We start from the raw sequence: 24,927 nt of genomic DNA on the forward strand, positions 1-24,927 counted from the left end.
TTGTTCTGTTTTTTTTTAGTTAGAACAAGGTGAATTTGAAGAGTTCTTGTCTATTATCTCTCTTAGCATTAATGGAGTCACAGAAGGTAATTATGTGTTTAAAACTACATCTTAAAAGAGTGCTGTTGTTTAAATACGTTTGTGGCAATCTGTAGTTTTGAGGATTCCATTCAAATATATTTGTCTATAATCAAGAATATATGCAGCGCATGATATTTACTATGCAGAATCCTTTGAAAAAGATGAAAATATTGTTTTTACATAAAATTGGTGTGTATTTAATAATATTTACAGGATTATTCCCATCATATAAGAGCTCTCTTATACCTGCCCGATGGAGGCATTTAAACACTACTGAGCAATTACAAACACCCATGAAGCCATGTGTCCCAAACATTATGGTGTCCTGAAATGGGGGGGGGGGGGGGGGGGAACTATGTATAAACACAGCTGTAATTTCTACATGGTGAAACCAAAATGTATAAAAATACCCTTTAATAAAATCTGACAATGTGCACTTTAAATACATGTGATTTTTTTTCTATTCCAAATCTCAAATTGCGCAGTACAGAGGCAAATAATTTAATGATGTGTCTTTGTCCCAAACATTATGGGGGACACTGTATGCTGCCAGGTTCAGTGTTGGTGAATGCAGATACAATAATGGAGTTTAAACGGCGTTTAGTCAGGTACATAGATATGCAGGGAATGGAGGGATATTAATCATGTGCAGGCAAAGGAGATTGGTTTAACTTAGCCTCGTATCTGTCACATACATTGTGGGTCGAAGGGCTGGTTCCTGTGCTGTACTGTTCTGTGTTCTATCAAAATTCAATAACATTTTTAAAGCTAACACATATGTTTTCAGCTAATAATTTGATCATTTGTATGTGTGTAGGTATTTGCTCTGCAACAACACCCTTCATACTGCTTGGTGATGTACTTGATTGCCTTCCTCTTGATCAATGTGACAGAATATTCACTTTCGTAGAAAAGAATGTTGGAACTTGGAAATCTGTGAGTAATGCTTGAATTAATTGTTCAAAATAAATTGACAATTGTGTTTTTTTCTGAGAAACATAGTATGAATTTATATTTCACAAATCAACTTTTCATTCGTTGTTATCATGAATTTAAAACAAATTCGTCACCTTTGGAGATGCAGACATGAAGTAATGATGATATACTCCCTAAAATGATTTCCATTGCAAAATACCAGGTACATGAGATGAAATTTGCTTTCATGACTGGTCAAAGAACGGAATGAAGTGTAAAAAAATAAATTTTTGTTCAGATGCATAATATAAATGATATACAGAAATCTCAGTTTTAAATACAATTAGTTTGCTATTCGCAGTAAAAGATGGTAATGGGTACTTCCCAGAGCATAATTCACTAACTGGCTTGGATAGTGTAGACATCCAGAACTCTTTCCCTGAGTGGATATGCTACGGACTAGAGATTATAGCTTTAAGTTTAAAGATGATGTGCGGGGCAATTTTTTAATATGGAACGGTGGGTGCCTGGAACATGCTGCCAGGGGTGGTGGTGGAAGCAGATATGATAGTGGCATTTTAGAGGCTTTTAGATGGACGTATTGATATGCAGGGAATTGAGAGATTGTGATCACATTCATGCAGAGGAGATTAGTGTAACTTGGCATCATATTCGGCTCATTGTCCATTTTGAAAAAAACATCAGAAAGAAATGTGTGAGTGGGGTTGTAGTGTAAGCTTTGTGAAGTAGTTGTCGTAACATTTGTTATTTCCTTTCAGGCAACATTCTACTCTGCTGGCAAAAACTACTTATTAAGAATGTGCAATGGTAAGTGAGAACAAATCAGCAGATCTTGTCTGGACTCTTACAAATTGGAACAACAATATTGCTCTTCATGATATTTTTTTGTAAAGTTCTTCTTTCTAGGCATTAGTAACAATAGCATATAACCAATGGATTGTTGCTGTAAACACATGTTGGTTCACTGATGTTTTTCATATGTGGACATCTGTCATTCTTATACAGTATGCTCTGTGATTCCAAATCTGTATTAATGCATGCCATTCTTTAAAACTTCTCTGAAATGGCCCAGAAAGTCACTCAGCTGTTTCATACCTGTTATGCTTACTAATAAAAAGGAAGGATTATCTAGCTATCAACCTTGCCAGCAGATTCAGACAAGGCACATTTGGTTGACAGGTACATAGAAAAGAAAAGTTTAGAAATGATATGGGTCAAACATAGACAAATGAGACTAGCTCAGAGGGTTTATCTTAGACAGTATAGACAAGTTGGGCCAAAGGGCATGTTTCCGTACTTGTTTAAATGTTAACTATAATAATTTTTCAGATCTCTTACGAAGACTTTCCAAGTCGCAGAACACTGTTTTCTGTGGAAGAATCCAGCTATTCCTGGCTAGATTGTTTCCTTTATCAGAAAAGTCAGGTACGAAATTAGAACCGTGTGACAAGAATTTTCATTTATTTTTGTGGTGACTGTACAGCGCTCAATCCAGGTTTTCAGAGAGATCCCAGCACTTCCTTGTGTCTCAATCAACCTCAATCAACACCTTTTTTTTCTCCTGGATCGCTTTTGATTGTACAATAGTCATCAAATTCCACATCCTTAATATGTAATATTTGTTCTTGTGTTCAATGATGGTTATATTCACTTTCTTTGAAAACTCGAAATATATGGGTCAGGGATGTGTTTGAACGTGTCCAAGAAATCCTGAAATGGGAGGGAGAGGAGCCTGAGGTTGTGGTACAAATAGGTACCAACGACATAGGTAAAAAAAGAGAAGAGGTCCTGAAAGAAGAATTTAGAGTTAGGTAGAGAGTTAAGGAGAAGGACTGCAAAGGTAACAATATCAGGATTACTGCCTGTGCCACGCGACAGTGAGAGTAGGAATGGAGCGAGGTGGAGAATAAATGCGTGGATGAGGGACTGGTGCAGTGGGTATGGATTCAAGTTTCTGGATCATTGGGACCTCTTTTGGGGAAGGTGCGACCTGTACAGAAAGGACGGGTTGCACTTGAACTCGAGGGGGACCAATATCCTGGCGGGGAAATTTGCAAAGGCTACTGGGGAGACTATAACTAGTATGGTTGGGGGGAGGGACTCGAATTGGGAAAGCTAGCAGTCAGTGTGTAAAAGGCAGGAGGCAGAGAATGGTAGCACTCTGACCCAAAATGTAGGGGAGAGAGAAGAAAAAGAAAATAAACAGAGAATAAGAGATGGTGCGTTTCTTAAATGTGTATGTTTTAATGCTAGGAGCATTGTAAGAAAGGTGGATGAACTTAGAGCCTGGATTGACATCTGGAAGTATGATGTTGTGGCGATCAGTGAAACATGGTTGCAGGAGGGCTGTGATTGGAAACTAAATATTCCAGGATTTCGTTGCTTCAGGTGTGATAGAATTGGAGGGGCAAGAGGAGGAGGTGTTGCATTGCTTATCAGGGAAGATATTACAGCAGTGCTTTGGCAGGATAGATTAGAGGGCTCGTCTAGGGAGGCTATTTGGTTGGAACTGAGAAATGGGAAAGGGGTAGAAACACATGGTTATATTCTTATAAACACTTATGGTATTTTGGACCGCCAAATGGGGAGCGAGAATTGGAATAGCAAATATGTAAGGAGATTGCAGATATTAGTAATAAGCACAAGGTAGTGATTGTGGGAGATTTCAATTTTCCACACATAGACTGGGAAACACATTCTGTAAATGGGCTGGATGGGTTGGAGTTTGTAAAATGTGTGCAGGATAGTTTTTTGCAGCAATACATAGAAGTACCTACTATAGAAGGGGCAGTGCTGGACCTCCTGTTAGGAAATGAGACGGGTCAGGTGGCAGAGGTATGCGTTGGGGAGCAGTTCGGGACCAGTGATCACAATACCATTAGTTTCAATATAATTATGAAGAGGGTCAGAACTGGACCTAGGGTTGAGATTTTTGATTGGAGAAAGGCTAACTTTGATGAGATGCGAAAGGATTTAAAAGGAGTAAATTGGGACAGTTTGTTTTATGGGAAAGATGTGGAAGAGAAGTGGAGGACATTTAAAGGTGAAATTTTAAGAGTACAGAATCTTTATGTCCCTGTTCGGTTGAAAGGAAATAGTAAAAATTGGAAAGAGCCATGGTTTTCAAGGGAAATTGGACACTTGGTTCGGAAAAAGAGAGAGAACTACAATAATTATAGGCAGCATGGAGTAAAGGAGGTGCTTGAGGAGTATAAAGAATGTAAAAAGAATCTTAAGAAAGAAATTAGAAAAGCTAAAAGAAGATATGAGGTTGCTTTGGCAAGTAAGGTGAAAGAAAATCCTAAGGGTTTCTACAGCTATATTAATAGCAAAAGGATAACGAGGGATAAAGTTGGTCCATTAGAGAGTCAGAGTGAACAGCTATCTGCAGAGCCAAAAGAGATGGGGGAGATATTGAACAATTTATTTTCTTCGGTATTCACCAAGGAGAAGGATATTGAATTATGTGAGGTAAGGGAAACAAGTAGAGTAGCTATTGGAAACTATGAGGATCAAAGAAGAGGAAGTACTGACACCTTTGAGAAATATAAAAGTGGATAAGTCTCCAGGTCCGGACAGGATATTCCCTAGGACATTGAGGGAAGTTAGTGTAGAAATAGCAGGGGCTATGACAGAAATATTTCAAATGTCATTAGAAACGGGAATAGTGCCGGAGGATTGGCATACTGCGCATGTTGTTCCATTGTTTAAAAAGGGGTCTAAGAGTAAACCTAGCAATTATAGACCTGTTAGTTTGACGTCAGTGGTGGGCAAATTAATGGAAAGGATACTTAGAGATAATATATATAAGCATCTGGATAAACAGGGTCTGATTAGGAACAGTCAACATGGATTTGTGCCTGGAAGGTCATGTTTGACTAATCTTCTTGAATTTTTTGAAGAGGTTACTCGGGAAATTGATGAGGGTAAAGCAGTGGATGTTGTATACATGGACTTCAGTAAGGCCTTTGACAAGATTCCTCACGGAAGGTTGGTTAAGAAGGTTCAATGGTTGGGGATTAATGGAGGAGTAGCAAGATGGATTCAACAGTGGCTGAATGGGAGATGCCAGAGAGTAATGGTGGATGGTTGTTTGTCAGGTTGGAGGCCAGTGACTAGTGGGGTGCCACAGGGATCTGTGTTGGGTCCACTGTTGTTTGTCATGTACATCAATGATCTGGATGACGTTGTGGTAAATTGGATTAGTAAGTATGCAGATGATACTAAGATAGGTGGGGTTGTGGATAATGAAGTAGATTTTCAAAGTCTACAGAGAGATTTATGCCAGTTGGAAGAGTGGGCTGAAAGATGACAGATGGAGTTTAATGGTGATAAGTGTGAGGTGCTACATCTTGGCAGGACAAATCAAAATAGGACGTACATGGTAAATGGTAGGGAATTGAAGAATGCAGGTGAACAGAGGGATCTGGGAATAACTGTGCACAGTTCCCTGAAAGTGGAATCTCATGTAGATAAGGTGGTAAAGAAAGCTTTTGGTGTGCTGGCCTTTATAAATCAGAGCATTGAGTATAGAAGTTGTGTTAGAATTGTACAAGGCATTGGTGAGGCCAATTTTGGAGGATGGTGTACAATTTTGGTACAATTTTATAGGAAGGATGTCAGCAAAATAGAGAGAGTACAGAGGAGATTTACTAGAATGTTGCCTAGGTTTCAGCAACTAACTTACAGAGAAAGCTTGAACAAGTTAGGGTTTTATTCTTTGGAGCGCAGAAGGTTAAGGGGGGACTTGATAGAGGTCTTTAAAATAATGAGAGGGATAGACAGAGTTGACGTGGATAAGCTTTTCCCACTGAGAGTAGGGAAGATTCAAACAAGGGACATGACTTGAGAATTAAGGGACAAACGTTTAGGGGTAGCATAAGGGGGAACTTCTTTACTCAGAGAGTGGTAGCTGTTTGGAATGAGCTTCCAGTGAAGGTGGTGGAGGCAGGTTCGTTTTTATCATTTAAAAATAAATTGGATAGTTATATAGACGGGAAAGGTATGGAGGGTTATGGTCTGAACGCAGGTGTATGGGACTAGGGGAGAATACGTGTTCGGCAAGGACTAGAATGGTCGAGATGGCCTGTTTCCATGCTGTAATTGTTATATGGTTATATGTTATATGGTTATAAAGAACATTGTTTTACCTGTTGCGATTTCAGTCAGCATTCACCGATTTTCACATCTATTGTCTCTTCTTGTCTCATTTTCATTCTCGCAGTTGATAGTAAGCAGCTCGTATATCTCTTTACCAATTTGTTTACCCTACAATCACTAAAATTTGTATTTTGGTGATAGTTGAGCAGCTGCTGTCACTGTTTCCTTCACCATTGAACAAGATGGCAATATTAGGACAAGTGATTTTTTTTTAAAAATAGACTTGTTCGATTTGTAAATTTATTTTGTTTTACAGAAGCACTGAAATCGGACTTTTAAAACTTAAAATACGTCATTTTACATGCTAATTCTCTTCTATGAGTCTTTAGTCTTTTACATAGAAAGCAAATTGTACGGACTCAGAGGGCGATGGAGGCCCGTTTCTCTGGATACTTTCAAGAAAGAGCTAGATAGGGCTCTTGAAGATAGCGGAGTCAGGGGATATGGGGAGAAGGCAGGAACATGGTACTGATTGTGGATGATCACCCATGATCACATTGAATGGCTGGCTTGAAGGGCCGAATTGGCTATCTTCATCTCTGATCTAAATAGTCATGCCCTCTACATGAGATTATTGTACTCAGTTCAAATCTGTCAGCCAGGGACAGTTGTCTTTCAAGAAACCTTTCAAAATTTCCAAGAAAAAGACGCTCAGTGTATTTAATATTTGGATTTTAAGAATAAGTCTTATTGCATGCACATCCTCTTGCATATGCTTCCCACATAAAGATATTCCAAACTCTGCATAATATTTCATGAGTTTTCAACAAAAATATATTTAATCTTTTCTGAGCCTACATTTATTGACCATCTCACTCCCTGTCCCTGAAAAGTATGGCTTGCCATATTTTAGAAGGCATATTAAGGTCCCTTGTTACCCATCATGAGGGAAAACATTGTTACCATGAAGTAGCCACAAGTGTCACAGAGTTTGATTGTGTTTTATTTCAGGGCTCAATCTGCAAAGCCAATTTAACCTGGAAAATATCACGGTGTTCAACACCAATGAACAGGACAGCACCCTAGGGCTGAAGGTGAGTGTTATCTTGGATGAGAACGCTAAATACCAATGGGATTTATCTTACGTGTGTCCTTTTTTAAATAACTTTTGTTATCTTTTGAGAATTTGCAGCACACAGAAGATAAAGAAGATGGAATGGAAGTTGAGGAGGGAGAGACAGGTGACGAGGAACCCCCTTCAACTTGGTACAGATATTTTAACTTTTTTATTAAACTCAGAGAAGTACAGAAACATACCTGGCCTTTATTTGAATAAGTTGTTGAATGTGACTAGATCTTGCAGCAAATAATATGTAATTTGAGCCAGTTGATCCTTCCCGGTCGTGTGATTTCACACAAGCCTTTTACCTCCAATTCTGTCCACATCTATTTTCTGAACCTACTTATCCAGTGTTCCCTTAAAAGTACGTAACCTGCTCATTCAATTATGTGGTGGCAAGGTGCATGTCTTATCCACTGTGGATTAGTAGTTTATTCTGAATTCTTTATAACCATCTTATTTCTGACAATAAAACTAGCCACAATTGGTTAATTGTTTCATGATTATAGTAACTTCTCTGTTCTAATATCATCCTTGGAAATCTTGCACTTTAACGTGCTTTCCAGTTACATATTTTAATGTTAATAAAACTATTGGTGAGATTAACAGCATATATATATTTTAATTAATCTTTCTCTTGGAGGAAACCGTAATTATGCTTGGTCCCTGCATCATTCTTTGAAATGTATTTTTTTAATTGCTGGGATTTTCTTACTATAATAGAAGTTGGTTCATAATTGAAGTGTCTGCTGAATGTTTCTTTAGGTCAGGGAAATACTTGCAGTGAAATCTGTTTCAGTCTAATGCCCCTGTCCCACTTAGGAAACCTGAACGGAAACCTCTGGAGACTTTTCGCCCCTCCCAAGGTTTCCGTGCGGTTCCCGGAGGTTGCAGGTGGTTGCCGGATGTTGCAGGTAATGGAAGCAGGTAGGGAGACTGACAAAAACCTCCAGGAACCGCACGGAAACCTTGGGTGGGGCACAAAGTCTCCAGAGGTTTCCGTTCAGGTTTCCTAAGTGGGACAGGGGCATTAGGATTTGATAAAACAATTGAACTGTTGCTCTTAAAGTTTTGAAAATAACTTAAATGAGTGCTAGTGAATGTAGTCTTCCTGTACATTGCAGTTCAGACTACTGCCTTCCATTTTGTATAGGTACATTTATGGATGACATGGGCGACTGCAGGAGACTATGCTGTCGCCACATGTTCGCGGGTGGTTGCTGGCTAGTCGCCTTCATAGTCGTGGGGAGTTCCTACATTCTGGGAACTAGTCGTGGCCTCATTATGGTCGCCGAGCATTTTTCAACATGTTGAAAAATTAACGGCGACTAGAATGAAGCCGCCATGGAGAGTAGCGAGAATTCTCGAGTCGTAGTTGGGTCGCAAGGAGGTCCAAGTGGGTTGCTAGGAGGGTGAAGGTTCTCTTAGGTTCTTGTAGGTTGTAACCAGTGCTGACTGGTGAATTTCATTGGCTCATTGGAGGAAAAACAGGTCAGCAGTAGTTTTCAGAACCAAGGATACCCGACCAGTAATGTTAATGTCCGCCGAGCTTCACAGCCGTGTATCTCTGGCTTATTAAAAGTTGCCTGGCTTTGAAGAAAGAACAGTTCAACGATCTAAGATCAAAAATGAAACATTTATAAAAACAACAATAAAAAGCAATTAAATAATGTGTCCCACTGCATGTCGGGGTCTCCTGACGATGGCTTGGCCTGGAAAGTTTGATATATGGGCTATTGTAGTTTATTTTATCTGAAAATCCTGTTTAACCCTTTCATTACACCCAGTTGAATAAGACTAATTACTTTTTTCACTGATTTAGAGGCTTGCATAACCTAAGTTCCAATTTTGTCATGTCATTGTTAATATTCATTTTTTTTTTTTTTTTAAATAGCTCTGTTCCCATCGATTACAACTTGTATCGGAAGTTTTGGTCACTCCAGGATTTTTTCAGAAATCCATTGCAGTGTTACGAGAAAATTTTTTGGAAGACGTTTTTGAAGGTAAATTTTATTTGCTATGTGAGGTCATTCTATCTTCCAAAGGACCATTAGTGGGGTATACTTCTTAAAAACAAAATCATTATAGCCAAGATAATGTTTAAGCAATTTGTAGCTGAAGGAAGGCACAAAGTGATAACGATGATACAAGGATGAGAACAGTGGATCCCGGTACCCCTTCATTATCACCTCTTCTCCAGCCAACAATGGGCCATTATGGGCTCCACATTTTCTTGGTCATCTGTTGCGGGCCCTGATTTGTTCTGGCCTTTTGCTACTCCAGTCCCCCCTCTGCTTTCAATCTGAAGAAGGGTTCAGACCCAAAACAGCACCCATCATTTTTCTCCAGAGATGCTGCCTGACCTGCTGAGTTACTCCAGCACTTTGTGTCTATCTTCGATATAAACCAGCATTGGCATTTCCTTCCTACACGTTCTAGCTGAGGGATGTGGAGAGAGTGCAGAAGAAGTTTAACAGAATGCTGCCTGGTTTATCAACTATTAGCTATCATTATTTATTAAGGATTATTTTCTCTGGAAAGTCTGAGATCGAGGTGAGACCTGTTAGAAGTATATTAAATTACGAGAGGCATAGATAAGGTAAACAACCAGATCCTTTTTCTCAGGGTGGAAATGTCAAAGTCTTGAGAGCGTAGCTTTAAGGCCAGAGATTAAATGAGATGTGTAGGGCAAGTTGTTTTACAGAGAGAGTGGTGGATACCTGGGACATGGTGATGGAAGCAGATGCAATAATGGTGTTCAACAGGCTTTTAGATGGGTGTGGAGCTATGCAAGGAATGTTGGGATATGGATCACATGTGGGCAGAGTTTAAATATCATGTTGGACCCAAGTTTGTACACAAATATTGTGAGCCCAAGGTGCTGTTCCTGTTCTGTAAGTATGCTCAAACCTATGAAGGCAAGCATTGCTATATGCCCACTTCACCATTCTATTGGTCCACATGTTACAATTTTCAGGGAACTATGGGCTTGGGCTCCTTGGACTCTCTGTTCAGCAACATTCCTTTATCCCTACTATTTACAGTGTCCTCAATTTGATTTCCCAAAATGCACCACCTTGCACTGGTGGGGATTAAAAGGCTGAACTTTCCAAATTATTTAAATCTGTTGTCGCTTTGACAACCTTGCTCGGTGTCCATCAATTTTTGCATCATCCCCAAACTTACAAATCATACATCCTATACCCTAGTTATTGATATATACCACAAACAAGTAAGGTTTTAGCACTAATCCCTGTGCTGCACTGCTGGTCAGACTGCCAATCAGAAAAATATTCTTCCACCACTGCGCTCTGCTTACTATCACCAAGCCAATTTTTGAGCCAGTTATCCAGATTCAAAGGTCATCTGCAGGACATGCTGAAGACAGTGCAAACCAAAAATACAAGTTATTAAATTATTACTTTTTAAATATTCTGTAAGTTATTGCAATAACAACATTCAAAAATAATAATTTTATTGTATCTTGTTCAGTTTGTGGGTTTTTTCTGATGCACAACCCATGATTACACATAAAAGCAAAGGTCTTTTTTAATGCTTGTACAGTATTGATATTGTCTTTCTCTCCGACCATCACTGCTGTATCTTGTTTTGCAGCATTCGGATGAAGTGTTAGATGTTTTCAGAAGCTACAAACTGGATGATATGCAGGCTTCAAAGAAGAAGCAGGAGGAATTAAAACCCCCAGGAGATGCACATGTTTACTTCGCTAAATTCTTGACCAGTGAGAAGGTATTTTTTCATTGCAGCTTTGGTGAAATTCCATAAGCCTTTGTGTCTCCTTTCTTTCAGTTGAAAAATGTTCAGTGACAGAATATATCATTGGGTTTATTGGGTATTTTTAAGGCAGAGAATGACAGATACTTGTTTAGTTTAGAGATAGAGCGTGGAAACAGGGTCTCGGTCCACCGAGTTCACAACGACCAACGATCCCCACACATTAACACCATCTTACACACACGAGGGACAATTTACATTTATACCAAGTCAATTAACCTACAAACCTGTACGCCTTTGGAGTGTGGGAGGAAACCAAAGATCTTGGCGAAAACCCACACGGTCACAGGGAGAACTACAAACTCTGTACAGGCAGCACCCATAGTCGGGATGGAGCCCGGGTCTCTGGCGCTGTAAGGCAGCAACTTTACCGCTGCGCCATCGTGCCGTCCGTTTAATTAGTATGGGTGTTATGGGAAAAGGCAGGAGGGTGGGTTGAGAGGGAAAGATAGATCAGCCATGATTGAATAGAGTAGACACGATGGCCCGAATGGACTCATTTTGCTCCTATAATTTATGAGCATTGATGCTGAAACAACTTGATTAATGTACTGGGGTACTGATTGGGGATGATCAGCCATGATCATATTGAATGGCGGTGCTGGCTGGAAGGGCCGAATTGGCTACTCCTGCACCTATTGTCTATGTATCTATGTATTGCAGCATGTGAACATTACAAATTTCAGTACACAGATTTCAAATCAGCCACTAGAACAAAAACACAAAGGAAGAATTCCAAAATTTGTATAAAACCCTCTGATTTCTGACAACTTTCATCTCTGATTAAAACATTACTGATATATATGAGTAAAATTGAGATTCTTGGCCATGCTCAAATACGGGTATCTGCAAATATTTGTTTGTCAATGTGGGAAAGCTGAGCAAAATATATTTAACAGCAAGGAAACAAAACATGGTTATTTTCAACATGTTGCTAGGCCCTGTTTCTGAATTATCTGATGTTAATTTTATATTTTGGTAAGAAACTAGTTTGTGCATTTATTCAATTTTTCCCCCCAGAGCAATGAGATGTAGAAAATAATCTGGTATTGGCTTGGTCTTTGATTAATATAGTTTAATTGAGAATAACATTGATTATGAGAGCTATGAATGAACATTACATTCTCTAGATGCATAAAAAAAATCTTATTGATGTTTGCTAAAAAGACTAAGAAGGAACAGAAAATAAGAATGTTCTTTATATCAAATGGCAAAAACAAAATCTATTTAGTTCTGTTTCATAGCAGCAGAGCACTTTAGTAAGTAAATGTCGCCAAATGACTGCAGCCATTTAACCTTCCTACAATACTCCCTGCCCAGATCTCTTGTATTTTTCAAACTCACTTCATTGACTACGAAATGGTTTGAAAGAATGCCTACTACATATTTGAGTTCATAAAAATACACCTGCAAATCTGACTGTATTTTCTTTTTGCTACTAGCTGATGGACCTACAACTAAATGACAGCAACTTTAGACGACATATTCTTTTACAGTATTTGATATTGTTTCAATACCTGAAGGGCCAAGTCAAATTTAAAAGGTAATCATCTATAAATTTACTGTATAGTGTGAACATATCTAGTTAAGGAAATCCCTTTAATGTATCATTAAGTTCAATGGTAGAGCTAAAAATACTTCAATATTTATGAGCATATAAACAATAGGAAGATCAATGTGCCAAAGGCAATTTTTGAGGTGGGAGGCAAAGGAGACGGGTCAATATGCAGGAAGTGTTGATAGAATTTGATTTACTTGATTTTGTTTAGTTTATAGTTATATTTTTAAGCACGTCACTTGATTAAGTCTTGAATTTATTTTTCTCCTTGAGAAGTTATTTGAGGTTACTAAACCTTGAACATAAACCTTATATAATTTCTCTGCGGATTCTTCATTGTGTTTTTCCATCAATAAATCCCTTTCATTTATCTCTTTGCCCTTCTCTGCTAAATGATTACCTTCTGCTCGAAGGACATTGGTTTCCATTTAGCTAATTGTAAGCTCTTCTAATGTATTTCATTTCAGGGTCATTGCAGATGAACTTGTCTATTGCTGACACACAACCCACAGACACGATTGCACTGTTGCTGGATAATGTTCAAGAATAAAAAACTGCCAATTTATCTCTTAATAATCATAGGGACTTTACTCAACCGAAATCATCATTCAGCTGTTGACCAGGAATTACATTTGAAACTTATTTTTTCCCATGTACATTGTGAGACATATCATGGAAACATACCCTTTGGCTTTCCAAGTCCACACCAACCACCCTATCAATCCTACATTTATACTATTTATATTATTCTCCCACTTTCCCCATCATTTTTCTCTGGACTCCACCACTCAGCTACAGTCTCAGGGCAATTAACAGTTACCACCAATAAAACTGCCAGTCTTTATTTGGAATATGGGCGGAAACTGGAACACACACACACACACACACACACACACACACACACAGGAAACCCATGTGGTCTTGGGGCGAACTTGCAAACTCCACACAATAGATCTGTCTGGTTTAGTTACTCACTGAATGAACAGTCTGAGCCAACATGGAAGTTGGCAATTCCATTCAATTGCCAGTTGTTCTTAGTTATGCGTGACACCACCAGTTTTGCCTGCCTTCCACTTTTTCGATTGGGGATCTGTTGGGAAACCTTGAGGGAATACTGCCCAATTTTATTTCCCTGTCTGTTTGTTCCTGTTATATCTCCCTTATTGCTGTTTGTAAATCCTAGTTCACATAGTTTAATTCCAATATGCTTTAAAACTTATACTTTGTGTTACATTCCTCCAGTTAGAGTAGTAAATCTTTGAAGCTCTTTATTCAAGAGGACTGCGTTCATCTTCCTGAATGGTAGAATTGGCAGAAGGAATTGAATGGATCACATCTACTGCCTATTTCACTTTTCATTTATCTATTCAAATTTATGTTGGGAAAGTGTCATAAGTTAAATATTAACTGGAGTTGTGTAATTTTGTAAGAAATGCAACTCTATAAGTGTTTATAGAAATCCCCCTGGAAGATGAATTTTAAGAAAAAGCTTATGTTTTGCTTAATATTTCTTAACATGGAAAAGTACATGGATGTATTTTAAGATAGGAGATGTCCTTCAAGGAAGCAGATGTCGAGTAATTATACCGTGTGGTGTTTAGTGCACTGTTAGTCATGTGGAAGTAAAAAGATATAACCACAGCATGTGAACAATGAGCAATGTTCAGATATTATTCACCAGCCAGATCTATGAGAACACACATTTCAATAAAGTTGGGGTTTTTTCACAGCTCCTATTGCGTATTAACTGATGAACAGTCTCTCTGGATTGAAGATACCACCAAAGCAGTTTATCAGGTTGGTTGAAGTGAATTACTATACAAAACTAAATGAAATTCCCCTTTAAGAATAGGGGGTAGGCCATTTAGAAAGGAGATGACGAAAAGCTTTTTCACCCAGAGAGTTGTGAATCTGTGGAATTCCCTGCCTCGGAAGGCAGTGGAGGCCAATCTTGGTTTCTTAATCCTCCAAAATATTCCAAATGGAATTTAAACTGGAGGTGGTGAAGGGAGGGCTTAAACCAGAAAGGGTTATCGGGAAGAAAGAGCTACTTTAAATTTAGTTGCATCTGGTTGTGTAACTATAGTTGGGTGGAGATTATTCCATGCTTTAATTGTGCGGGGGAAGAACGAATTGCAGTATACATCTGTCTTTGTAGCTGGGATCACAAATTGGATCGAATGCCCTCGTCTGCTCCTAATTGGTTTGGGTTTGGTGTAGGTCTTGTAGTCTATGTCGAGCTGACCATTTAACATTTTGTAAAAACAGGTCAAACGGTGAGCTTCATGTCTGTCTTGGAGAGGGTTCCACCCCAGAGAATTCAGAAGTTTGGTGACACTCGCTTCTCTCTCATAGGTGTTAGTAACAAATCGAGCTGCCTGTCTTTGGACACGTTCGATGGAAGAAATGTTTTTATTTGTGTATGGGTCCCATGCTGCAACTGCGTAGTCCAATCCACTGGATGCTTTCAAGAGAGAGTTAGATAGAGCTCTTAAAGATAGCAGAGTCAAGGGACAGGGGGACAAGGCAGGAACGGGGTACTGATTGTGGATGATCAGCCATGATTACAGTCAATGGTGGTGCTGGCTCAAAAGGCCGAATGGCCTACTCCTGCATCTATTGTCTGTGGTAGAACTTTATTTATCCCAGGAGGAAAATTTGTCTACCAACAGTCATAAAACACAAGGTACATGAAACATGAAATTAAAGTGATGAGTGGAAAAGATTGGGGATGTGCAAAGATTGGGGAGTGGTCTCTCCATCCACCATATGGACTGTACGCGGGCATCTGGGAAAAGGAGAGGAGGGGGGGTCTGCCTCAATGGTCAACTCTTCGTGGTGCTCAGACTTGACAATCCTGTCTAACAGAATGGTACGGAGAGGGGGCGAAGTCCCCTGCGCTTCAGTCTTACTTGTAGTTCTGCCCGACGACCACGTTTCTGTACTCCATGAAGGCCTCCTCGGTGTTTACAGGTACAGTACTTGCGAGTCTCCTCGAGGTCGGGGATTCCCCTGCGATCGGGGATTCCCTTACAGTCGGCACCTCCAGCCCGATGGCCTCAATTCCGGACTCCATGACGGCCTCCCTGGTGTTTACAGGTACAGTACTTACTGTACCTGCGCGCCTGCGCGAGGTCGGGGATTCCCCTCCGACCGGGAATTCCCTTACAGTCGCTACCTCCGGGTGATCACAGTAGTGCTCATGCATTTTAATGCTTTAGCAGCTCGCTACTTACATCGCTGGTTTCTGCAGATTATTTTATGCAGGTGAGCTCAGAAATACTCAGAAATTCTAAGAATACTAAATTGTATTCTATAAAAATTAACCCCAAATACAGTATTTTCTTTCCCCAAAATAGATGGGTTTTCATTCATTTTCACAGTAAATGGCTAAGTTGTGTAGACTAACAACTGGAGTCAAGCAGCACAGAAGCAGGCCCTTTGGCCCAACTCATCCATGCTGACCAAGATGCCCCATCTAAGCTAGTCGTTTGCCCCATTTGATCTATATCCCTCTAAACCTTTCCTATCCATATGCCTGTCCAAGTGCCTTTTAAGTGTCATTAAAGTACCTGCTTCAGCTAAGTCTTCTGGCAGTTTGTTCCTTATGTCTACCACCCTCTGTGGAAAATGTTGCTCAGATTGTGATGACCAAAACAACTCTTGATCATCAACCCCAGCCTTATATTGCCAAGCCATTTTCAGATCCAGTTTACCAAACAAGCGAGTTCGGTATTCCGAAAAAAGCAAGGAATCATGGAATTTGTCAACGGTCATTCGCTATATAGAAAAAGCAAACAAAGCCCTGGCTGAACAAACTGTGTAAACATTCTTATCTTTATTCATAATTTATGTGTAAAAATATATTTAATGTGAGGAAGGCAGCGAGAACGGGGCGAGAGGGAGACGGGGGAGAGGCTGGACCGGCGGAGAGACATTCTCGGCTGCTGCGCACACAAACCCGCTCATCATCCGCAGCAAGGATGGAACCCAGGTCCCCGGCGCCACAAGCGCTGGCGAACCGCCACTGGACCGCCCCGTTCCCCCACCACCCCCCCCCCCCCCCCCCCCCCCCCCCCCCCCCCCCCCCCCCCCCCCCCCCCCCCCAGCATCCCATCGGGACACTGGCCCGGAGCAGATGCCCAGAGCCAGCGCGGCGAAGAAGTGCCAACTACAGCCCAACCCCGCTCCAACTCCCGAGGAACCCGCTCCCCGACAGGCCGGGGACCACCAGCCAGCAGCAACTCAACAGCGCACGCAGCGCCGGCGACCCAACCACGGACCCAGACCGCATGCAGCAGCACGATCTCGCTAACGCACCAAAGCATAAAGCAATAAAAATGACAAAATCATCATGCTTTGCATAAAGGAACAATAAATACAACTAATTCATAGTTTGGAAGCAGTATTTTCTTACCTAGAAGAATCAAAGCTGGAAAATATGGATGAAATGAAGATCTATATTTACACAGCTTCTGCTTCCAGCAATGTTTATGCAGAGTGACCTATGACCTGGGTTGTGCTGCCGGAATACTGAACTTGTTTATTGCTCTGGATTCCGTGAGCTCACTGGCAAGATTTGTTGAAGGTTTTAATGATGTCGATACGATATAACTTTATTTATCCCAGGAGGAAAATTGGTCTGCCAACAGTCATAGAACACAACAAGATACTTGAAACATGAAATTGAAGTGAAGAGTTGAAATTCCAGAATTGGGGATGTGCAAAGATTGAGGAGCAGGAGGGGGAAGGGGAGTCCGTCTATCCCACAACAGAAAGGGGAGCATTTGTACTGTTTGATAGCCACAGGGGAAAAGGATCTCCAGAGGTATTCTGTGTTTCATCTCGGTGGAACCAGTCTGTTGCTGAATGTACTCCTCAGGTTGACCAGTGTGTCATGGAGGGGGGGAGCTGTCTTGTCCAAGTTTGAGGAGCATCCTCTCCCTCCAAGACCACCTCCAGTGAATCCAACTCCACCCCCAGGACAGAGCCAGCCTTCATTCTATTGGCATTGCCCTGCTACCCCAGTACACGACAGCGAAGCAGATGGCACTGGCCACCACCAATTGATAGAACATCTGCAGCATCTTACTGCAGACGTTGAATGAGTAGAGCCTCCTCAAAAAGTAAAGATGGCTCTGTCACTTTTTATTCAGTGCCTCAGCCCCCACTCACTCCTTAGTCTTGTCGGTGTTCAGCTGCAGGTGATTCAGCCCACACCACTCAACAAAGTTGTTGACTACACCTCTGTTTTCAGCTTCCCCTCCCTCACTGATGCAGCCCACAATTGCAGAGTCATCTGAAAACCTCTGCATGTGGCAGGAGTCTGCAGTCTGAGGTTTAGATGGTAAACTGGAAGGGAGAGAGGACTGTCCCCTGTGTTGCTCACTACCATGTCTGAAACATAAGTTCTGTAGCCTGACATACTGTGGTCGTCCAGTCAGGTAGTTGGTGATCCAGGACACCAATGGATCATCCACCAGCATCTCCGTCAGTTTGCTCCCTAGCAGTGCAGGCCGGATGGTGTTAAAAGCACTGGAGAAGTAAAAAAACATGACTCTCGGTGCTTCCCGACTTATCCAGGTGAGCATAGGAACGATGGAGCAGGTGGATGATGGTGTCCTCAACCCCCATCTTTGTTTGGTAAGCGAACTGCAGGGGGTCCAGCTACGATGTAACCAGGGGCTGCAAGTAAGTGAGCACCAGCCTCTCCAGAGACTGCATGATGTGAGGTCATTGCCCACGGTCTGTAGTCCATTGGAGGAGCTGGGATGCATCCTCTGGTACAGGAACCAGGCAGGATGTCTTCCACATCACAGGAACCCTCTCCAGGCTCAGGTTGCAGATATACTGAAGTACTCCGCACATCTGGCAGGCACACGCCTTGAGTACCCTAGGGCTGACACCATCGGGACCCGTGGCTTTGCCTGGGTGGAGTCTGCTCAGCTCTTTCCTCACATGCCCTGCCCCTTCTTTGTCGCACCTAACCAGTGTCAGGAAGTGGACCAGCGAGATTGAAGGGGGAGTGTCTGTCAGGGAGCAGGGGGGAGGGTGGGCAGAGGCCCCTCCATCAAATCTGTTAAACTGGTTTAGCTCGTTGGCCCAATCCTGATTGCTTTCCCTCCCCAGGCCACTGGTCATCTTGTAGCCTGTAATGCTCCTCATACCACACATCCCTCATGTTGTTCCGCAGAAGTTTCAGCTCCAGTTTCCTCCTGTAGTCAACCTTGCCCTGTATTTGTCTCGCCTTTAGATCTTTCTTTACCCGTTTCACCTCCCTGTCACCATTCCCGAAGGCCTTCTTCTGATTGAGAAGGGTCTTTATGTTACTGTTGACCCAGGGCTTATTGTTGGGGAAACACTGTACAGTCTCCTCAGGGACAACGTTATCCACAGAGAAATTTATGTAATTGGTAACACAGTCCGTGAGCCCATCAATGTTCTCTCCATGAGGACTATGCTGTTCCAGTCTGTGACCTCAAAACAACCCTGTAGAGCGTCCAGCTCCTCTCAACAGTTAACTTCATCAGTCTGACAGGATTTCCCCCTTAACAAAACCACGCTGCCCCTCCCAGCTGTGCCCCCTCCCAACTTGGAGCAGGGAGGATTTATTGACCTTTAAGCCTGCTGACACATTCAGTACCGCCTCCTTTTCAGTGTAATTTGTTCTGGAACTCGATCCTCTTCCCTGAATCCTTCAACTGCATTGTTCTACAAAGTGAATCATGGCATTGATGTTGTCTATGAATGTTCATTCTCCATTTTCTCAAACCACTGGCAGTAGTCGGGTTTTTGGTAAATCTGCATATTTAAGTTGATGGACTGCAGGTTCTCCTCAATCTTGTAGATAATTCAGTTAAACTTCTGAGGTAAATTTCAGCTGTGCTTTTCAAAGCACTTTTGATGTTGCTTTCCTATAGATTTTTAACTGGCAGATTATTACATTGAATTGAGATTTGTTTTACCAGATCTCCTGCAGGCTTTAAACTGCGATACAATTAAACACTGATTTCACTTATAAACCACTGTTTCCTTTCATGTTGTGGATGCGATTCCCTTTGACCACAAACATTTATTTGTCCTCCAATCTAATATTGACGTACCAAAATATACTTTCAAATAAGATGGTCAATGTCTTTCTGCTCTGCAGTTTAATGAAATTGGGAGGTTTAGGGAGAATGAACAGCAGATAGAAACCTATCTATTTCCATTTGAAACTTTTGCATGGTGATCTCTGCATTAAAAGTCTGTACATCCATGGAAATGTACCTGCTGACCTAGAAAGATTTGAATAATTGATAAAAAGTTATCTTTAAATGGTGCTTTTGTTTTCTGTGTAGTTGCTCAAGGAGACCCCACCTGATGGAGATAAGTTTTCTAGAATGGTAGAGGTATGTCAAGTTACTTTTGATTTGAAATTCTGATTTAAATTTCCTGATAGCAGGTAAATGACAAACAAAACTGCTATTTGCACTCTCTCCATAGTAGATCAATAGTGACATTCTAGCTAATTATTGTTCACTTGTTCCTTACATTAATTTCTTGCTTTCTCTTGGTGTTAGTTATAGTGCTAAGCCCCTGACATAGGTCAACTAATTGAACTCTGACTAAATATGTGATTTTAATTCTTGGGATCTGACCTTGAAGGTATAGTGATCGATTATGTTCAACGCTGTACCCTAAGGTAATGATATCTCAATTTTTGTTAGAAACTTGCAGGATTTTGATGCATCTAAGTCAGATTGTTGTGTAACTTGAAGGTGATGATCTTTGAAGTCCATTTAGTGATATATACATACATCAATACAGGCTTTAAAATCAATCTAATCTAATGCATTGAAAGGGCGCAGAGGTGGTTTACCAGAACGATGCCTGAATTACAGAGTATTAGTTGTTTTCTCTGGAATGCCGGAGGTTGTGTGGAGACCTGATAGAAGTATCTAAAATTATGAGAGGCATAGATATGGGATAACAGTCAGAATCTTTTTACCAGGATGAAAAAAATCAGATACTAGAGGGCATAGCTTTAAGTGAGAGGGGAAAAGTTTATATGAGATGCGTGAGGCAAGTTTTTTTTTTACACACAGAGGGTAGTGTGTGCCTGGAACACACTGTCGGGGGTGATGGTAGAAGCAAAACATTAATGGCATTTGCCACTTTTAGATAGATATATGGAGATAGGGATATGGATTATGAGCAGGTGGATAAGTGATGGGCTTTGCATCATTTTCAGCACTATCATTGTGGGCTGAAGGGCCTATTCTTGTCCTGTACTATTCTATGTTCTAATGCTTGTAAGAGCTTGCATGCTATATTTTATTACAGCATATATTACATAGTGAAGACAACTGGATTGCATGGAAAAATGAAGGCTGTCCAAGTTTTGTTAAAGAAAGGTATTTTCATCAAAATTTGACTGTTTACATCTTTGCTATCACTTTTCTGTTACTCCTATTTGTATTATTTTGTATAGTTCATTAATTTAAAAGGAAAGCAATTTCCTATTAACATTCTTCAGATATGTAAATTAATGAAATAATCTCCATGTTATTGTGGTACAAAGTTTTTTAAATTAAAAATGCAGTTTTCAAACAAGCCATTTGTACCAAATAATTAATGAACCACTTCATTTGGATGCTTTCTGATTTTTGTCAAACTTTGAAATTCTACTGAACTGTACTAACTTGAAAAAGTTGGGAAAATCAAATTAATGTAGTGTGCACGTGTTACCTTTATTTCTTATTTTCTCTCCCTAAGTGATCACTCTAATTAGTTGTATTTGGTTTTTAAGACCACCCGAATCCAAAATTCCAAAGCCTGCAAGGAAAAGGCCTGCTCCTGAAGAATTCTTCGGAAGAGGACCAAATAAGAAGGTCTTAATGGGAAAGTGAGTATAATTGTAATTTCCAAGCAGAGTTTGGAAACGGGGTAATCATGTGAGATTTGATTTATTAATCTGTTAAATTTTTACCTTTTTAAAATTAGGATAGTGCAATTGAGTGCTCTTGGTTTTCCATTTTTAGCATTCAAGTCAGCTCTACATGTACACAGAATGATTCTCACTGGCCAAAAATTGAAAATGATTTATCCTCCACACCAGAGAGTTCAGTAATTTCTCTGAATTGGAAGGAAGGCTGGTGTATGCCAAAAAACAGCTTTCTGCTTTTGCGTCACACAGATTAATACTTGGTTTAACAGTAACACAGTGCACTTAACATAGGACCTTTGCAGCTCTGAGGATTTATTCAGCTGCAATCAAGGTTGGTTTAGAAACCTAGGTTAATAAATAGTTAATGACTAATCTAATTCACTGCAGTTTCTAAAATGTTGGAAACTTTGAGATCAAGGACGACATTACTTAAATATTCTGCTGGAGCCTTTAAGAATTATCTTAAGATGCCTCATAAAATGAAAATGTACCATAAAATCCAGTGCAAGGCTTGTAATCTTATGGAGATTTATGTGATCTGCATGACGAGACTCAGCAGTGAGTTATACATATTTTTTTGCAAAGTAGCTTATTAGCACGGTTTGTATCGTAACCTTTCTGGCTTGATGGTACGGTTATTACGCAATTAGGAAATTGTTTTCCTTTTATAGTATTGAAGCTAGCTACTCTATAATGACTTGACTTGAGAATTAAGGGACAGAAGTTTAGGGGTAGGATGAGGGGGAACTTCTTTACTCAGAGAGTGGTGGCTGTGTGGAATGAGCTTCCAGTGAAGGTGGTGGAGGCAGGTTTGTTTTTATCATTTAAAAATTAATTGGATAGTTATATGGACGGGAAAGGAATGGAGGGTTATGGTGTGAGCGCAGGTATATGGCACTAGGGGAGAATACGTGTTCGGCATGGACTAGAAGGGTCGAGATGGCCTGTTTCCGTGCTGTAATTGTTATATGGTTATGGTTATAAGTTTGTGAATGACATGGGTCTTGGACTTCACATATCTCTCATATATAATAATTTTATTTCCCACAGTGAAGAGCTGACACGGTTATGGAATCTCTGCCCTGATAACATGGAGGCATGCAAATCTGAGAGCAGGTAAGAGGTGCACTTTAACTAGTTTAATTTAGCTTACTATTGTCACATATAGAAACATAGAAAATAGGTGCAGGAGTAGGCCATTCAGCCCTTCGAGCCTGCACCGCCATTCGATATGATCATGGCTGATTATCCAACTCGGTATCCCATCCCTGCCTTCTCTCCATACCCCCTGATTCCTTTAGCCACAAGGGCCACATCTAACTCCCTCTTAAATATAGCCAATGAACTAGCCTCAACTTCCTTCTGTGGCAGAGAATTCCACAGATTCACCACTCTCTGTGTAAAAAATGATTTTCTCATCTTGGTCCTAGAAGACTTCACTCTTATCCTTAAACTGTGACCCCTAGTTCTGGACTTCCCCAACATCGGAAATAATCTTCCTGCATCTAGCCTGTCCAACCCCTTAAGAATTTTGTAAGTTTCTATAAGATCCCCCCCTCAATCTTCTAAATTCTAGCGTGTACAAGCTGAGTCTATCCAGTCTTTCTTCATATGAAAGTCCTGCCATCCCAGGAATCAGTCTGGTCAACCTTCTTTGTACACCCTCTATGGCACGAATGTCTTTCCTCAGATTAGGAGACCAAAACTGTATGCAATACTCCAGGCGTGGTCTCACCAAAACCCAGTACAACTGCAGTAGAACCTCAGGAAAAAGCTGGAGAAACTCAGCGGGTGCAGCAGCATCTATGGAGCGAAGGAAATAGGCAACGTTTCGGGCCGAAACCTTTCTTCAGACATTTTTCCTTCGCTCCATAGATTCTGCTGCACCCGCTGAGTTTCTCCAGCTTTTTTTTGTGTACCTTCAATTCTCCAGCATCTGCAGTTCCTTCTTAAATGCAGTAGAACCTCCCTGCTCTTGTACTCAAATCCTACAGTACGGTAAAAAGCTTTTGTTTGCGTACTATCCAGTCAAAGAAAAGACCATACATGAATATACAGTGCACAGGTAAAGGATACAGTATAGTAACTAGTCCTAATAAAGATGCTGGTGATGCCCAGCATCTAAGGATTGATAAACCTTGTTAATACATCAGATCGATGAATGACCTTTCGTCAAGACTGAAAGAACGTAGAGGTAGAAAGCCGTAGAGTGCTGTCATGGATAGAATATTGGTTGGCAGACAGGATACAAAGAGTAGGGATTAACTGGACCCATTCAGAATGGCAGGCAGTGACTAGTGGGGTACCACAAGCTCGGTGCTGGCACCGCATCTATTTACAAAATATATTAATGATTTAGATGAAGGGATTACAAGTAACATTAGCAAATTTGCAGATGACACAAAGCTGGGTGGCAATGTGAACTGTGAGGAGAATGCTGGGTGACTTGGGCAGGTTGGGGGAGTGGGCAGATGCAATTTAATGTGGATAAATGTGAGGTTATCCACTTTGGTAGCAAAAACAGGAAGGCAGATTACCTAAATGGTATCAAGTTTGGAAAAGGGGAAGTACAGCGGGATCTGGGGGTCCTTGTTCATCAGTCAATGAAAGTAAGCATGCAGGTACTGCAGGCAGTGAAGAAAGCGAATGGCATGTTGGCCTTCATAACAATAGGAGTTGTGTCTAGGAGCAAAGAGGTCCATCTGCAGTTGTACAGGGCCCTAATGAGACAACACCTGGAATATTGTGTGCAGTTTTGGTCTCCAAATTTGAGGAAAGCCATTCTTGCTATTGAGGGAGTGCGGCGTAGGTTCACAAGGCTAATTCCTGGGATGGCGGGACTGTCATATGCTGAGAGAATGGAGCGGCTGGGCTTTCCAGATTTCCTCTGGAATTTAGAAGGATGAGAGGGTATCTTATTGAAACATATAAGATTATTAAGGGTTTGGACACGTTAGAGGCAGGAAACATGTTCCCGATGTTGGGGAGTCCAGAACCAAGGACCACAGTTTAAGAATAAGGGGTAAGCCATTTAGACCACTTTTTTCACACAGAGTTGTGAGTGTGGAATTCTCTGCCTCAGAGGGCGGTGGAGGCCGGTTCTCTGGATACTTTCAAGAGAGAGCTAGATAGGGCTCTTAAAGATAGCGGAGTCGGGGGATATGAGGAGAAGGCAGGAACGGGGTACTGATTGTGGATGATCAGCCATGATCACATTGAATGCGGTGCTGGCTCGAAGGGTCGAATAGCCTACTCCTGCACCTATTGTCTAATGTCTATTGTAATGCTGGAACTGCTCAGCAGATCAGGTAGCATCTGTAGAGAAATAAAACAAGTCACTCTTACAGTGAAAGGATCTGACTCAAAGTGTCTACCCTATCCCCCACGTTCACTTCTTTCTCTCCCCTG

The 24,927-nt window shown here is 40.9% G+C and overlaps 1 protein-coding gene across 3 annotated transcripts in view; it reads left to right on the forward strand.

The window, feature by feature from the left end:
- The window catches only part of thoc1 (THO complex 1), a 49,714-nt gene that overhangs the window by 14,518 nt on the left and 10,269 nt on the right, over positions 1-24,927 (forward strand). For 2 of the 3 annotated variants that reach the window (XM_055634176.1, XM_055634178.1), the window contains exons 4-17: positions 20-86; positions 899-1,017; positions 1,776-1,824; positions 2,347-2,442; positions 7,129-7,211; positions 7,301-7,383; positions 9,132-9,240; positions 10,853-10,987; positions 12,475-12,575; positions 14,321-14,387; positions 19,931-19,981; positions 20,916-20,986; positions 21,382-21,477; positions 22,570-22,635. In XM_055634176.1, the coding sequence (XP_055490151.1) occupies positions 20-86; positions 899-1,017; positions 1,776-1,824; positions 2,347-2,442; positions 7,129-7,211; positions 7,301-7,383; positions 9,132-9,240; positions 10,853-10,987; positions 12,475-12,575; positions 14,321-14,387; positions 19,931-19,981; positions 20,916-20,986; positions 21,382-21,477; positions 22,570-22,635 (1,193 nt within the window). The remainder of the gene's footprint in view (positions 1-19; positions 87-898; positions 1,018-1,775; positions 1,825-2,346; positions 2,443-7,128; positions 7,212-7,300; positions 7,384-9,131; positions 9,241-10,852; positions 10,988-12,474; positions 12,576-14,320; positions 14,388-19,930; positions 19,982-20,915; positions 20,987-21,381; positions 21,478-22,569; positions 22,636-24,927) is intronic. The other variant, XM_055634177.1, reaches the window with a different exon arrangement.

Source organism: Leucoraja erinacea, chromosome 4 (genome assembly GCF_028641065.1).
Source record: "Leucoraja erinacea ecotype New England chromosome 4, Leri_hhj_1, whole genome shotgun sequence".
Taxonomy (NCBI): Eukaryota; Metazoa; Chordata; class Chondrichthyes; order Rajiformes; family Rajidae; genus Leucoraja; species Leucoraja erinaceus.